This window comes from Macrosteles quadrilineatus, unplaced genomic scaffold, assembly GCF_028750875.1.
Source record: "Macrosteles quadrilineatus isolate MER2022 unplaced genomic scaffold, UCM_ALF_1.0 Scaffold_2__2_contigs__length_208266976, whole genome shotgun sequence".
NCBI classification, from domain to species: Eukaryota; Metazoa; Arthropoda; class Insecta; order Hemiptera; family Cicadellidae; genus Macrosteles; species Macrosteles quadrilineatus.
Genome location: NW_026542595.1, coordinates 139,645,528 through 139,663,450, shown reverse-complemented (window position 1 = coordinate 139,663,450; position 17,923 = coordinate 139,645,528). Strand labels below are relative to the sequence as shown.

Below are 17,923 nucleotides of genomic sequence, written 5' to 3'. Positions count from 1 at the left end.
TTTACCTAACTTAACTTAATCTTAAATTAAGTTCCTTGTAAAACTGTTTTACCTTGCTCTGATGGTAAGCTATTTTCATCAAATATCTCGTCACAAATTATGGCTTTTGCAGAACTAGACGACATAATGACTGCATCATTGCATTTTAGAAGATAAAGTTTAACACATTTTTATCACTTTACATTTATAGACCACGGAACTACACATATCTTTATCGGAGATTTCAATTTACAAACAATAATACTTCATATCCGGAATTTTGAAGGATGATACAGTTGTACCTTGACACATTTCACTTGCACTTAATCCTTCTTCACCTCAAAATAAAGTTATTGACGCACGTTTGAAATGTCACCTGCGTTCATACATGCCATCTTGATCGGACAACAAGCAAAAACCACCCTACCGCTACCCAGTGCGCTTTCGTTTTACTTTTCTCCTTTACAATACATTCATGGCAATAGACTTCAATTTTTTAAGCTAAAAAATACACACTTTTAAAATACTTATTTTTACATAATAATATTTTAGATAATAATGTTCACTTCAAATAACAGACATGACCTTTCCATTCATTTTTTTACATAGCATTGAAAAAGCCAAGCTATTATAGTAGCATTGGCAAGGATGCCGCCATTTGATAATGTAATACAGCTGCTTTAAATTCTAACCTATATCATCCATCCATCCAAGTTTGTGTTCTCCAAAGTATGACAGAGGACCTGGAAGGAAAGGAAACAATATGCGATTCTGTAGTAAGTTTACTCCAAGGAATCATTTTATGACTTAAAATACGCTTTATATTATATAAATAAGAGCTTCAAAACTCTAACTTGAGCTTTAAAACTAGCATGTGGAGTATACTTTAAAATCAGTTTCGGTGTACATCCAAACATAACCTATCATAATATCGTCCTCAAACATCATTTTGTACATAAAGAAAACTACAAATTATCCTTGTAGAAAAGTGTAATAAACTATTTTAGACTCAATACTATCACCTACGATTGTATTCATTATGACCTAACTATTTAAGCGTTCAAACAACAATACTATGCACATTGCACATACGCGGGATTTTGTCCGCAATTCGCTCAGGCAACAGCCTAAAATTTATCTTATGACAACAAACGTTTCTGTATGGTAAAACACATTATAATATTACTATTTAATTTTTAACATTGGTTTTGTATACTGCATTGCCTATTAAGCTACGCACCCGCAATTATTTTCTTAAATCAGTAAACATTTACGTTATCCTACTCCAAACAAACATAACCTCAAAATTATTTGCAAACAAAATTATTCATAGGCCTACAGAGTCAAAAAATATTTTAGGGAATGGCTTTTTGTAATTAGGACGTGCCTGCAAAGAGTGCTTATTTAAATTGTGCTCCCTTTCCCAATAAATGTCACATTAAAGATTGTTTATGCTCAAGGCTAACTTACCTAACTATTTAGTTTGCTAAAATAGCCTAGGCCATAGCCTATTTTCAATTTAAAACTTATATTTTGTTATTCAGGATTTTGAAACTAGAAATAATCTAGCCTTCATCAGTAACATTACAACTTGTATTTTTAAATTTACCATAAGTTACTTGTAATAGACTAACTGATGCCAAATGTTGAGTTGAATAGTTTAGTCACCACACATTTTAACTTCAAATTTGTTGTCAGATTGTTTATTCTATATTTATATTGATTGTTTAAAACACTCAGTATCTTGTATTTCAATTATGATCTTGAGAATTACTCAGGCAATGTGTTTTTACCAGTCCATAAGTTATAGACTAACTTTCAACTACGGTACCGACTAAGTAATAACTTAACTTATCTGTTCTGTGTTAGGTGAGAGTTAAATGTAACGACTAGGAAATAATAAACTACGTGCAAAAACGGTAATAAAATAATTAATGCTAACTTATGGACTCAATATTCCATAACTATATAACTTAGCGGACGTAGACTTCCGTATCTGCTGTCAAAAACAACCGAATTAAAATATTGATCAAAATATCAATATTCAATTCGATTAATCGTTTATGGTTAGTTAAGTTTCTTAAACCAACCAAACGATATAGGCCTATTGAATAATTTTTCATTCAGTTGTTTTTGACACCAGATACGGAAGTTTACCCAACTTAGCCCATTCCATATTTCAAATAGGTAGGCCTATTCCATATATGATAATGTAAAACGTAAAAACAAAAACTGAATCGAAATACCATTTACGTGTAACTTAAAAAATAAACTTTTTGTCCTATAATATATTGCAGGTTCTCGTAACACTATAGGCTACCGAAACTCATTTTTTGTTCATTAATAACCCTAAGCCTTTTAAGCTTTGTTAGGCTATTTCATTTCACATTGGCTTTAGATTTGAGAGTCTTTATCACCTACTGGCTATGATAAACTTAGTTGCGTGTTGGGGATATGGCCTTGAGAGAATCGCTGTTATCGTCTTCCCATGACTCTTTTTGCTCCATTGTATATAGGCCTATGATAGATACAGTGTGACCGGTCCAGTTTTTATTTTGCGACGTAAGTTATCTCAAAATACAAACGGGCCGGTCTCGTTTTTATGTGATATATTATTTATCTCTGTTATATCATACAACAATTTGGTAATTCCATTAAATACAGAAATAAATAAAACTGTCTTAACCCAGCAAAGAAAATGTTCAGTTAAATTTTACATTGTTACAGTGTGATGGGGATGGTCGCACTGTATCTATAGTAACTTAGATATGCCTACAGGAATGTGTTTTGCTTAGACGGTGTGAAACATGTATGAAATCTAGGTCAAGAGTTGTTGTATAAAGTCAAATAAAAATTAGAGGGAAAATATAATCATGTCTAAAGTACCGGTACCGGTACCTTCTCAAAAAATTGTTAAAGGAAACAAGGAAACATGTATCTTAGAAACATATTGTGACTGGTCCTGTTAAAAAATAGGTGCGACCGACGGAGGGTTAAAAACATTTTCTACCTTGCTCCTTATTATTTATTCCAATAAGGTAAATAACTTAAATCTCTTATTACAACTGTTCCCGCCTTGTATATTACCCACCAATTTTTTTACGACAACAATTTCTAGGGCTATACTTTTTAACAATATTTTATTCTATAAAATGTATTATTTTTCCAGTGTTCTTTAGTGGAAGGATGTCGCCTACCAGTCAAAATGAGGAGCGGGGACGATTGGCGTGAGTAGATTTATTAAAATCTGACCATTAACTTAACTTTGCTTAGGCCTAATGTACGGTATGTAGACAACTTATAAAACCTGCAATTCTTCCAAACATGATATATTTATATGTCATGGTTTTAAAGGGTGTTAAATTAGAACATCCTTTAAAAACTGATTCTGTAAAATAAGTTCAGTTCCACAAGCCATTTATTCGGCCTACAAGTTTATTTTGTTTACATAGAACCAGTTGTTGTGTATTGTTTTCCATAAAACAATAGACTTTATGACTTGTGGTACTAATTAATAGTTATTTTATTCAGAAAGGGCTTTAGTTTTATGTTTTGTTTAGTTAAATGCTTAAGTTTAGCCTATAACACAATAAATTAATTTAATATATCATTATTTTAAGATATTAGTAGGCCTACCCATATTAAAATAAGCTTCCACACTAGTTAAACATTTAGAGAAAATTACATTCAACCTTTGAATTTGTATTGAAAGTTTTGTTTATTTTTAGCGTTGGCAGAAATTATAAGCATAAAAGAAGCAGAGGGCATGCGGCATTACTACGTCCACTATGTTGACTGTAAGTAGCCTATTTTTATGAAATTGAATAATAGTTACCATTACATAGAGGTTTTCATTTTGAAATGTAAATATGGACATACATGTAACCTAAGTATAAGATTATTGAGATTTATGACGGTCTAAAGATGCTTTGATGCGGTACATGTATGAAGTAAAAATAATAAATAAAACTCCTTAAGAGGAATTTCAAATTCATACCACAACAACACCACCAGTGGAGATATCTTCAACTAAAAGGTGCAGTTCCAGTCATACACAATTTTCAATTTGTTCATAAACCTAAGTAACCACCCTACAGATAATTGTCCTACTGACAATGTGGACAAAATGAGGAAAGCGTCTGCTTTGCAGTCTACTACCTTCGCCGAACCGTCCACGTCGCGTGTTAGGCCTATCATCACTATTAAATCTTAGTCCATGGGCCAGCATGGAATTTAATTACAGTTAATGTTGAAACAATACCGTAATTTAGTATTAACTTCAACAACTGGGCCAATGGAGCGCAATGAGTTATTAACTAAATTAATGTGGTTAGATGATGGGATCGCAAGGTTTAATGCTCTTTGATTTTTCACCCAGACAACAAGAGGCTAGATGAGTGGGTGGAAGAGGAAAGGCTGGACACCCGAAAGGTCCAATATCCACGGAAAGACGGCCAACCTCTGCCAAGCACTGGTGTTAGCACTCCCAAGAAGGTTAACTCTAGTGTAAGTAACCTGCAACACTTTAAAATTAAGTCCTCTGGATGAGTAGATAGCCTTCTTTTGGATCTATGATGAATTTTTGCCAATTGGCATCCAAGTTTTTTGTTAAATCTTTGACTAAATACAACTAGACATTCCATCCCCATGTTAATGTTGTCACCAGTTTTTAATCAAAATCAACGTAGTTGGTGTGAGCTAGCGACGTATAGTGCTGATGTAAATTTAAATTAGGCCTACTGATTTCTTCTGTCAATTACACAAACTGTTTTACCAAGTTATGATGGAACTTATTGTGAGCTATAGCAACTGTTATGACCCATCAACCATGTCTGCAACAAAATGTGGTAGAAAATAGAATTTTAGACGTAGCACATTCTGTGACTGGCTCATTCAACTAAAGCTTATGTTCTTTTTAATAATTTTTTAACCTATGTGACACTGAAATTTATTGGCTTGGTGCTCAATCCGCTTTTTAAAGCTCTATGTTCTTTGCATAATTTGGATTTCGTACCATTTATACCCTCTTCTTAGAAATTTCTACCGTTGACCTTTGGATACTAAAGAATACATCCCATCTATTTGGACCAGATATACAGTTTTGATTAAAAGAACATAGTCGAATGAGCCAATTAAAGTTTTTGTTACTGCAATAGTGCACATGTGACAGAAACATCTACAGTAAAAAGTTTTCCTTTCAGTTTAGTGTAGTTAAAACACTTGGTGTATTCCTACTAAAAAGAAGTAAGTAGTTGACATCAACACATTCTGACATAGACTTGGAATGTGTACATTAATCAATCTTGCAATTTTTTTGGTTATCAGTACAATTTGTCATGACTTAGTTAACTAACAATTTAATCGGCAGGTGGCCAGTGCGGCTGGATCGTCTCGACCGGCCTCTCCCGTTGGCTCAGAACTGGTCAATGGCAGTGCTGTGCTTGCGGCCGCTCTCACAAAACGGATGGCTCGCAAGCGCAAGGCCCCATCATCATCATCTACCTCCTCCGAACCTGCTGAGGTATAGTAGCTCAGGAGATTTTGCGATCCTAGTAATAGTTTCCAATGGTTGTTAAACATGGTAGCGTCCTGGCCTAATAAGCCGAACATTGCTGGATTCAAACCAGCTACCCCTACTATATTATCACTGCCGTCAACAATGATCATTGCCTGTCCATGTAACACATTGGAGGTATTATTCGTTAATACACCCCTTCTAATCACACTCTGCAATAGCCCACATTGACCAAAACAAAAAATGGATAAATTGCAAATTGGTGCAAATGATTGGACAGCTCAACCATGGAATATAGCAGACAACAGCATGTATCTCATAGGCTACAGTAATTTGATATAAAGTTCTGAAAACGACCTTTGACCATTTTAACACTTTTGCTGTTGATTTCTTGTAATTTGCTAATGATGCATTTGTTTCATTAACTATTTTTTTTTTCAAAAATTGATATAAATGACACAGTTCAAAGTTTTAGCTATAAATAAACAAAAATAAATAATTATGCAATTTATTGGATATCTATACTTAGGCTATTTAATACGCAAGCAGGTTTTTTGTGACAATTACTCCTCCGAAACTACTGAACCGATTGACATGTTTTTGGTGTCATTGGAAAGAGCGTAACGTGTAAGTTGTGCAGGAAACTTTCTTTTTAGGAAAATAATTAGAGAGGGAGGCCCTGGGGCCCTTTAAAGTTTTGTATTCCTCCATAAGATTAACATGGGAAACAAACATTGTTATGAGACTCCAGCTGTTGTCAGAAATAAAAAATGGGAAGAAGACCATATGTTAATTGCAAACAGTCAATGTGTAAAAAGCAAACAGAGATGCTTTTTTACACAAAGATATGGTGTACAGGGATATCCATCTTGACAAATAAATAATTTGATTCGTAGTTTGTTCAATTATATCACAATAAGTTGTTTTACATTTTAAGCTTTTTAGGGACAAATATCCCTACATGCCACTAGTAAAAATAAATAGGCACTGCACATACAGCCACATAAGTATAATATCATTAGATTAGCAGTGAATGTGTTTTGAAATAGATTATGTACCTAAAGTTTGTTTAATTATATTACAATAAGTTGTTTTACATTTTAAGCTTTTCAGTGACAAAAAGCCTTGAAATTCTAACCATTGATTTACAAAATAAATTGTTATCCGAAACAGCCTTGCTCCCTTTATTTTGAATAATTGAAATTTGTTATTATAGAAATCGTAATTGATTAAAATACCCCAGTTTCAAACCTTCACAAATGTTTATAACTGGACTATCTCCTATGAGATGTACACTGCACGGTAAAATTTTAATGAAACATAGTTACAGACTTTTAAAATTAGCCATTAACGGAAAAATAATGTCAATTTTAAGGAATTTTTACACAGGATGAAGTCTTCTGAATATTCACATTTCTCATTTGTTATCTACAGAAACAGCTGATCCTAGCAGAGCCAGGGCCGCTGGAGGTGCCAATAGCAACGCCCGCTCCTACCCCTACACCCACCCCTACTCCAGCTCCCTCGCCTGCTCCCCCTCCCTTGACACCCGTTCCTGCCGCAGCAGCAGCCCCTCGCATCACCGGCTCCATGGTCTCCCACAACGACGATGAGGTCACCAAGATGAAGAACATAGAGATGATCGAGATCGGAATGTACAGGATACGACCGTGGTACTTTTCCCCGTACCCTCAGGTCAGAAATATTCTATCAAAAATATCTTGATGAATATCTTGATAGGATGTATACTTCAGTATCCAATAGTCTTATTGATTGTATTATCTGAAATAGGCACTTTACTCTTCAACTGTTTGGACTGTAGACTGTTCTTGAAGCAAAACGTTTAAAATAACCTTTTAAGATCCTAAAAAATGTTCATGTAATTCTTCTTCTTATATCAACTTTTTTTGTCATATCGGTTATTGGTTCAAAAACCAATGGTCAATTAGGTTCAAAATTATTGTTAGAGGATTAAAAATTTGTTACTCAACACTATAACAAAATGCTGAGTAACAAACCATCCCCAACTCTGATCTAGTGATTAGAAATTTTAAAAAAGTACATTTTTTTCAAACAAGTCAGATTTCTTTGATTTTGTACCATAGATAAACATTCTTCCCAATAGTCTAAGTATTCACTCAATAATAGGTTTAATTTTTGTTTATTTTAACTAGTTTGACTATAATAAGAGTGATGTCTGTTACAGGAACTAACTTCCCTGCCATGTATTTACATCTGTGAATTCTGCTTGAAATATCGGAAAAGTCGAAAATGTTTAGAAAGACACCTGGTAAGTTATTTTGGAGAATGTATCATTTTTTTTATTGAGAAAACTTCATTTGATAACAAACTGATCAGAGCTGCATCATACAAACTGTTTACTGTTGCTAATAATTTGTGTATGGTAACAATAAAACAATTCATAATTTATTTATAGACGTTACAGACAACTTTAAATAAGCAGATGTGCTCTTCTTTACTAATAAAATATTTTTTTCTAGGCAAAATGCAATTTGAGGCACCCTCCTGGAAATGAAATCTACAGAAATGGAACCATTTCTTTTTTTGAGATAGACGGCCGGAAAAACAAAGTCTACGCCCAAAATTTATGCCTACTTGCCAAATTGTTCTTGGACCATAAAACGCTGTATTACGACACCGACCCGTTCTTATTCTACGTAATGACAGATCTGGACGAGAGAGGGTTTCACATAGTCGGTTACTTCTCTAAAGAGAAAGAATCAAACGACGATTACAACGTTGCTTGCATACTGACGATGCCTCCCTACCAACGGAAGGGATATGGGAAACTATTGATTGAGTTCAGTAAGTATTTGGTTGCTGGAGTCTTTATAAATACCATTAATATTGAGAATTGTACATCAGAATTCTTGATGATGCTTTTGTTCACTTAAAAGTGAAAACCCAAACAAAAAAGAAGTAGAGGAATAAAATAAAACACTACGGTATATATAATAATCGTTTAAAGTTACATCGTGTAGCACGACATCTGCTCACATTTTTTGGAAATGACAAAGAGATTACATTATGCAATTTTGCTTGACTTTAATTAAAACTATTTTTGAATAGAATAGTGAATTGATAATAATTAATTATTATGGGCTGTACTGAGCCAATGGCAGTAATTAAACCAACACTTGACAGGGTTCACTGCACTACAGACACCTATAGTATTTAACCTGTTTTTCAAAGAATCGGTCCCCAACCAAAAGGAACCCAGTGTACGGAAATTGATGATTCTGTGATACCACTGGGATTGAGGTAATAAGAATTTGTAGCAAACCATCCCTGATTATTTCCATCATGTTTTATCGTCTCAACCCTCTCTGGTATTTACAGGTTACGAACTGTCCAAGTTTGAAGGAAAAACCGGTTCGCCAGAAAAGCCACTCTCGGATCTGGGATTGTTGTCGTACCGCAGCTACTGGGCCCAAACCATCCTCGACATTCTCATCACCACCAAGCCTACAGGCGACAACGATAAACCTCAGATCACCATAAAGTTAGTAGATATTACAATTTTAAAAATTCTGATTGAGTCATATAAATATTGGTATGGAAATATGAATCAGGAGTTGAGAAAGTGTTTTGGCATTAAGGTATGTTTGTACTTTCTCAAATTGAAGATTTTTGGCCTCTCAAACTAGTTACCTTAATATTACAACTTTAGGCACTTATTTTTGTCCCAATAAATTATTACAAGGTAAATAAAAGTTTTTCTTTAATACTGGGGTTTGATTGTCCAAAATATTGTAGTTTTTCATAACACAGAGTCAAGCTTTAAACTTCAGTTTTTGCAACTGGGGAAAGCTTATTGGATACCTTTAAAAAAGAGGTTGCCAGCCTATTTTTTAATCGTTCATTTACCCATCTACATGAGGCTTGGGCCTGTGTATGGAACTCATCAAGCAAAGCAAACGTTAGTCGGTACAGTAAAAGAATGATCTATAATTATAAAGCATTGGGAAACCAACCCATGAAATGATTGCTGTAGATTTGTAGCTTGTCATACTATTGATTGAGTCACTGACTGGTCGTTGTTTCATTAGCTTCCAAAACATCTACTATGTCGAGCATTCAGCATCTGGCAATCTAATATCTGTTGGTGTGCTGTTCTTCCTTTTCACTACATTTGCTGCATAGGATACTTTGAAATAGTACTCCTATTTTATTTAGGTGCGCTGAGATTTCCTAGTGAAAAGCAACTACTATCCATAATTTGTTTACACATACATCGCCCATATAACACCATTATAACACCTGATGCCTGCATAATCCTCATAGTCTGAACATTTTCCTGTTCTTTCCTTACTGCCTATGGTGATCGAGAGAGGCAGATTTCCTAACAAATTGTTATATAATCCTTACAAAATGGTATTAGTTGCTAATTATAAATTTAATACATATATAGGATGCTGTTACTTTATCTTGACCAATTCCAAAAACTTTCTGTAACTCCCTTAAGTTTTAAGACAGCTGTAAAATTAATCCAATTTTGATTCAAGTAAAATGTTAGCACTTGAACAGTGGGTAAACTTGAATGTTTTCTTCATGCTACCTTACTATTTTTTCAATCTCTTCTTTGTTTCAGTGAAATATGTGAGATGACCAGCATCAAGAAGGAAGACGTGATTGCCACCCTTCAAAAGTTGAATCTCATAAACTATTACAAGGGCCAGTACATAATTACGATAAACCGAGAGACGGTGACACAGCATATGGCCGCGATGGCAAAACGGAAGATCAGAATAGATCCAAAGTGTCTACACTGGACGCCCAAAGACTGGTCTAAGCGCGCCGGCTGGTGACGTACTGTGTACGTACTGGCGCGTATCTGTGTCGTACTGTTGTTTCGCTGTACTGTGATATTCTATGTAGTTTTGCTGTCTTGTCAGCTGTTTCATTGTACATTGTCATGTAGTCGTAAGAATGTTGGGCACTTCATGTCAGGCAACGTGTATTGTCGGTGTGTTTGTATAGTTGTCCTCCGATTACCTTCAGTATGTTTTTAATGTGCTCAAATTCTTCTTTCCGCTTCTTTAGTAATCCAGGCTGGTTAGGTTTTGTGAACAGTCTTCTATCAGTTATTGATTTTCTGTTACATCTATTACTTATTTAATACGCAAGCAGATTTTTTGTGACAATTACTCCTCCGAAACTACTGAACCGATTGACATGTTTTTGGTGTCATTGGAAAGAGCGTAACGTGAAGTTGTGCAGGAAACTTTCTTTTTAGGGAAATAATTAGAGAGTGAGGCCCTGGGGCCCTTTAAAGTTTTGTATTTCTCCATAAGATTAACTTGGGAAACAAACAATGCTATGAAACTCCAGCTGTTGTCAGAAATTAAGTGAGAAGAAGAACATATGTTAATTGTAAACAGTCAATAAGTTTGCCAATTTAACAGTTTGCTACAAACATTTACTGACTTGGTTGAAATGAAATATTTACTATTTAAATATGGGTTGGTGTAAATATTACAATGGAAAAAAAGCTAGAGAGCCTGGATAAATTGATATACTAAAAAGAAAAAGAAATTAACACTGTGCTGCATTTCTTAGTAATCATTGAAAGAGCCGGTTTGCAAACTATGGAAACATAGGAAAGCCATTGAACACCACCATGGAGAAGAAATAGAAATAATGTTTTTTTTTTTATTTATAATCGTTATTGTTGACAACCTAATGCGGCTATGAGTAAGGCTATTTGTAGAAACCATTAAAACATGAGATCAGCTATTGAAAAATGATAAGATATTTACAAGAAATGTTGATTATATCGATCTGTTATGTACATCTAGAGTATTTCCATAATCTTTTAAAGTCATCAGACATTATAATTGTTATTCGATTTAAAATAACGCCTGTAATACTTAGCAATTGCTCGAATTCGGGCAACAGGGACACTAGTAATTCATCAATTGGCCACTTACTTCTTACAAAATATTAAATAGCTACGGTATACATTTTGGTTGTAAAACTTGCCTTCAATTGTTTATCGCGATAAAACCTTGTTTACAACAGCAAAACAGCTGTTAAATACAATATTGGGCTAAAGTACAGTAGAACTCCAATAGGGATCACACCACTTTTGGATGGTTTAATTTTTACTGAAACTAGAAAACTACTTTTTTACTAGATTACTTTGAAACTAGATTTTTACTTGATATTTGATAGAAAATAGGCCTACGAAGATTTCACAATTGAAAAATATGTTTGCTTTCACCAAAATCGCAGCGGACATTGATGATATTACGTTCCATCAGAAGATGTTCCAAGATTTTCTGTGGTCCCAGAAGACGATTATGATATTCCTGTGACCACAGTAAACCATGATCTGTATGGGATGTTCAAGATTTTGCCGCAATCACGGGAGATATTTAATATTTTGCCATGATCACAGAAGTTGATGATGATGTTTCCAAGACCGCAGGAGACTGATGATGTCTACACAACTGCAGATGTCAAGGATTTTGCCGTAAAAACAATTTCTGTCATTTTAATGACAATTCTTATTACTGGAGTTCTACTGTTGTTCTTTTTATCCCTTTAGTAAAAATAATCAAACAGAGTCGATAATGCCATAAATGCCCCTTTGTGAACAGGTAGACAGATTGAAATGTTAACATATACTTAGTAGTACAAGTAGCTACAAACACATATTTTAAAAGTTGACTTTTCAAGCCCCAATACCAGCCTGAGATTGCTATTGTTTACAGTATACACTGCCCGTGTGTGTGTATGCAGCCCTTTCGTTCATCAGTGACTCCTAAAATGTTTAGTTCACTAATTTAGTATTACATGTTCATTCCAAAGCTTCGACTCTTCTCTATGTTTGTAATTGTAAATAGTCGTAAATCATTTGACGGTTTTGTCCTGCTTTTCACCCGTCATCTGGTTTTATGTACATTGTAAATACTATACGTAATATATATTTTGAATTGATTTGATTAAATCAAAAGCCACTCAAAGTTTAAGTGCATATTGTACTTGTAAATTTTTATGTGAAATATTTTTAAATGTGTTATTGAAACTGGACATTATGAGTATTAGCAACTGTTTGTTTAAAATTTGCGAAGAATTGTTATTTTACGTTATATAAGTTTTTTTATTTTTATCTTATGGATGTCCATCCTATTGTAGAACCTAACCAATCATGAATCATATAATATTTTGTTGATTTAATTTAATCAAATGGATTTGAATCAATGAGCGGGTTTATATGGAGACCAGGCCAACCAGCAATTGTTTCAACACATGTTACTCAAAGCAGTAATTTAAATACCCTCGCCACAGCAAACCTGCAGATTTCCATCTACCTGGCTGGAATTCCACTAAATTATTCCCTTAATATTGTCAGATTTATTTCCTACTAGCAGAGTACCCGTCCTTTGTACGGGGTTGGCGTATAAGTATAAAAATGCTTATTGCAGTTATACTTGTGTTTTGCGTTTGCAATGGAAGAGGTCACGTTTTAAGAAAAAAGTAAATTTCTCACAGCTTTTTGTTGCTGCTTGGTTCAAATTAGCTGTTGGCATAAATGCAAAAAGAATGTATAGTGCTGCACCCTGTTGGTAAACCTTATAACCTTTTAATGCTATTGAATATCATAGAACCAACTTGTGTAGTTGAAACAGCTGACAACATTCTTTAATTCCTTTTAAATATGAATAGGTACTCAAAAGGTTAACATGGGAAACTCTAGAGCCACTGGGGTGGAGCCCGAAAGGATTTTTCAGATAAGAATATGTCTATATGTTAATTGGGAATTTGAGCTATCATCATACCAAATTTCAACCCAATCCGACCCGTAGTTAATGCGTGATTGAACTTCAAACAAACACACAAACTTTCACATTTATAATATTAGTATGATTTAAATATCATTAATTTTTTGAGTACTTAGGTTTGCTGCTACTGGGCAGAAAATAGGGGGGTTTTTAATTGAAATATTAATTGCTTAGTATGAAGTAAACAAAATTTCATTAAAGTATGTCCATAGACAAGTAAGCTACAACAGTTTATTTATTCTCCCTAAGAATATCATGGTAATTTTAAATTTACACTTTTTTGGGATTTTTCCCTAACCGTTAAGCACACAACAATGCTTCAATATACTAAATTATTCATTTTTTGAGCCCTACAAAATGGTTTGGAAAGAAATTGTAAATTTTATGTTTACCATAAAACACCCCATTAACTGTCCCATACACACTGTTCCCATAGTCCGATCATGCTGGTTCGCGAACTCGTTCGAAAAAATGTAGGTCTACACGTTTATACCATTCACCAAAATCGGATAATTTTTTTCTTGAGTTATGGTGCTAACGTACATATTATGATATATGTCGCGTCGGGACGCTGGTGTGCACACCGCGGGGGTGTGTGCCCGGACAGTCAGTAGGCCCATAGCAGTACCTGACCATCATCTAACCCTACTACCCAGGTGTTGGATGGACCCAGGACCCGCCACCCAACACGGTGAGGAACTACCCTATCTTGTGTTCAATCGTACAATTTACATATAATGAATTTGAACGGATGGTGTTTTTTGCCTCTGAAGACATCAAAACGAAAAAGTAAATCGGCCCCAATTCCAGGTCTTACCATGAGACCTACCTTAATAACTTATTCCCTATATGGGAAATTCGCTAAAAATAGTAGACCTATAATATTTTATGGCAATCATTATAGCCAGGAATCGGCTGTTTTTCTTTTTCCATTTTGCTGCCCTAAACTAAAAATAATAAGTGAAAAATTAACATTATACTATGTCGACAAACAATTTAACTTTTATAATTGCTTGTTTACGTATATCTTTAGTTTAATATTTCTTTAATTTTTAAGCTATAAACTTACAACATTTAAACTCCATATGATAATATTTTGGTTATAGAGACTCAAGACAGTTTGATCTGACTGATCTTCCCAAAAATTCTTTCAACAATTAATATTCAAGCTGAAAGTATTAAAGTCAACACAAACTTATTATTTGACATTAATTACCAAAGGAAGATACAGAATTGTATAATATCCACTTGCAACTGGAAAAATTAGATAATTCTTCCATGAACGTTATATTACATAGTTTGTGTAACAATTACTGTTAAACACAAAAATAGGAAATACGTTTTTTGGCTGGTTAAGGTTCTACTATATCAATTTCAATACCATTCACTAGTATTAATTTTATACTAGCAAATTATTGTTCAAGCAAATTTAAGTTATGAATAAAACATTTTATTCAGCAATAATAATTAATGTTGTTGGATTTTGCCATGTTTCAAAACTGAGTGCTAAAGCTTGCAAGTTTTTATTTTTTGTCAATATTAAAAAAAAAAATATTTTATTTTTTTAATGTAGCAAAGATCTATACAAAAAAGGGATTTTATTTTATGTGTCTATGTTAATTATTTTTTCTGTTACAAATAGTGCACTATGTTTATGGATATTAGATAAACTTTTTTATTGCAATTAATCACAATACTATTTACTTTGCTTGGACAATATTTAGGAAGAAGTACAAATTAAAAAGGTCAAAAATGAATTAGTATCAATTAGACGTAAATAACATATTAGGCCTATCTTATGATTATTTTTATAGAATCGTGAGTTCTCAAGGTAAACTGATAATTTTTCAGTGCCAAATCATTTTCAAATAAACATGGCTGGTCACTCACTGTGCAAAAATTATTTGAATAATGTAACAAATTTTTAGTTGGTTTTTTAATACAACAAGCTACAATCGTTGACATTGGATATTTGATATTTGCAAATAGACTTTTCACCCTACTTCTGTAAAATCTAAAAATAGATTACAGTATAACAATCTCAAAATAGATTTACATTATGTGTTTCATATCCAATTGTCTTTGAGTTTATTGATGTTGACCTATCTTATAAATCACTGTTTGGTAAGTATTAGCGTGTGCTGATAAACAGCACACGTTAATAAATAGCAAGAAAAAATCATTAGTTCATCATGTATCTTTTATTTTTTACCATTTTAAACTAAAGTTTGTAACATGTAAATGTGTGGAAGAAATGTGAAAGTTTGTATTCCAATCCTAATTTCGTAAGTGAGTGGCCCGCTTAATGTATCAACTTTGTTTCCTTATTGTTGGAAAATGTGTGCACATTATTAATTTGTTCAGCTCTGTTTTAGTACAAAATAATTGTAACTTGTGTTCAAATTGTTGTATAAGTTTACCAAGAAAGAAATTTCAAAATCCATTTTTCCTACCACTACATTAAAATTATTAGGCTACATTACCACACCTGTAAACAGTACGCAAAATAGCTAATTTCTTACTCCCTTTTGGGAATGATTGTTCCTGCTCGCTAAATCAGATGATAAACACTGATGATGTTTGTTGATGTAAAACCCTAACATCCGGTAAGCAAATAACAAATAACATAACCTAAAAAAAACCAAATATAACCTAAATTATATGTTTTATACAACCAATAAGTTCACCTGCATGTTATGATAATTTAATTGTGGTGGTAGGAAAAAATCTTGTGTGTAATGTGATCACATACAACAGTCATTGCCGCTCTCGAATTTATGGCCGCACGAAGGTTTAGCTAAGATCTACAGTTCTCGAGTGAAAATTACGTACTTTGCGCTCTTAATACACATATAGCCATTACAGATTGGGGGATATTTGTATTTTTTTAGGAAAATTAATTTTTTAAGAGCTTAAAATTTGAAACTCATTTTTACTTTGCACATAATAAATAGTTGGGTTACAAACAGTATTATTTAACTACAGTAATTTGTACACTACAGCAAAATTTTTTTTCAATATTAAGTGTTTATTTCAATTTCTTCAATTGTATTGTGACATTGTTGTAAGCTGAATTTAGCCTAAATTAGGAGACACTTGAACCATAATTTGTTTTTAAGTTAACTTATTTAAGGAAATTGTGTAAACTATCCAATTAATTGTTTTAATTTCTACAATTGTATTGTGACATTGTTGTAAGCTGAATTTAGCCTAAATTTGAAGACACTTGAATAATAATTTGTTTTGTTTTGTTTTTAAGTTAACTTCTTTAAGGAAATTTTTTAAACTATCCAATTAATTGTTTTATTCTAGAATCCTATCAGTTTAGACTTAGGTGTGTAATAAATTAATCTAAATCATGTACCACCTGCTAAATGTTGATTAAATTTCTCATTCACGGTATAATGAAAATCAAATACTTCTATGTTCTACATATTAGTTGCAATATTAAAATTGATAGTCTGTGTTATCGTTATCTATAGTTATCTAAGAATTTTAACTAAATTATTAAAAATCTTTAAATACATTTTCTATATGTCAAAAGTTTAAGCGTTTACAACTTCTCTATGTGGATTAACAAAATCTAATCGTAATTCAATCATTTTACGAGCTTATTGGAGATTTGTGTGCAACATCTTATCGTGTAAAATGTGGCAATGTTTAATGTACAAATATGGAATCACATGCTGCAGGCAGTGAGGCAAAGGTTCTGTGTCCGTGCTTGTTCATGTGATTTTTAGTAAAAACTTTAAATTTCCTATCATGCTGCCTTTTTTGCAACCCCTCTTCCTCGACTATCTCGCAGAAGGTTGAGTCGTAATAGTGCTGCTATTATTTATCGATCTAATAGTAAGGATTTTCCTGTAACATACCTATTTCTTACGTCCTACTTGACCGATTTTTACAATTGAGGTTTAACGGACAAATAGTCAACCATACGCCTATTTGACAGAGGACTAAAAAAAGGGGGGCCAGGTTGACTAGCACTAATAGACAACAACCATTTAAAAATGGGTAGCAGTCTCAAAATTGCAGGAAAGTCATTCATATTCAACTGCTCAAACGTCATCCCGGTACTAGGGGAGAAAGGCCAACTAAACGCCCTTCGATTGTGATAATCTGGCATAGGGATCGCTCTTGAACCGAAAAAGTTTTCTTCAGAAGATAATCAAGTTACTTAGTAGCTAGAATTTTACATGGAACAGCTGATACTACTTTCAAGATCCAACACACACAATTCCAAATCTTGCAGAAATGTCATATGAGTTCAGTCCATAAAAACGTTATGGATTACAATTTAACTACAGGGTGCAGGCCAGACTTTTTTACTTCAGATTGGGGGAAAAAGTGTTGGCATTAGGGTCTCTGGCCAAATTTGCATTGGTGGTTCTAGGACCTTGTGGGGGTGGGCTAACAGGGGTGGTTTAGGGGGTCCTACTCCAGAAAACTTGCTATTTATTTTTAAAGCCAGTCGGTGACTTTTACAAATCATTTTTGATGTCTAGAGCTGTGTCTAAAAAAAAACTCAGGTACAGTCTAATAAAAAAATGTATAGTTAAATGTCTATTTTTAGAGTCCAATGGGTGGAGGGCTTTAGCCCCAGTAGCCACTCTTGGAACCG

General features: G+C 33.5%; 2 protein-coding genes across 7 annotated transcripts in view; one reads left to right on the top strand and one right to left on the bottom strand.

Annotated features, from left to right (window-relative positions):
* LOC128985741 (centrosomal protein of 164 kDa) overlaps positions 1-17,923 on the bottom strand; it is a 96,620-nt gene that overhangs the window by 34,389 nt on the left and 44,308 nt on the right. The gene's annotated exons all lie outside the window — the stretch shown is intronic.
* Positions 685-11,135, top strand: LOC128985743 (histone acetyltransferase Tip60). The gene is made up of 10 exons (XM_054405576.1): positions 685-755; positions 3,149-3,206; positions 3,708-3,776; positions 4,358-4,485; positions 5,348-5,500; positions 6,929-7,189; positions 7,701-7,784; positions 7,996-8,320; positions 8,855-9,017; positions 10,107-11,135. Exons 1-10 carry the CDS (start codon positions 711-713, stop codon positions 10,321-10,323), a joined length of 1,503 nt encoding a protein of 500 aa, XP_054261551.1. The 5' UTR covers positions 685-710; the 3' UTR covers positions 10,324-11,135.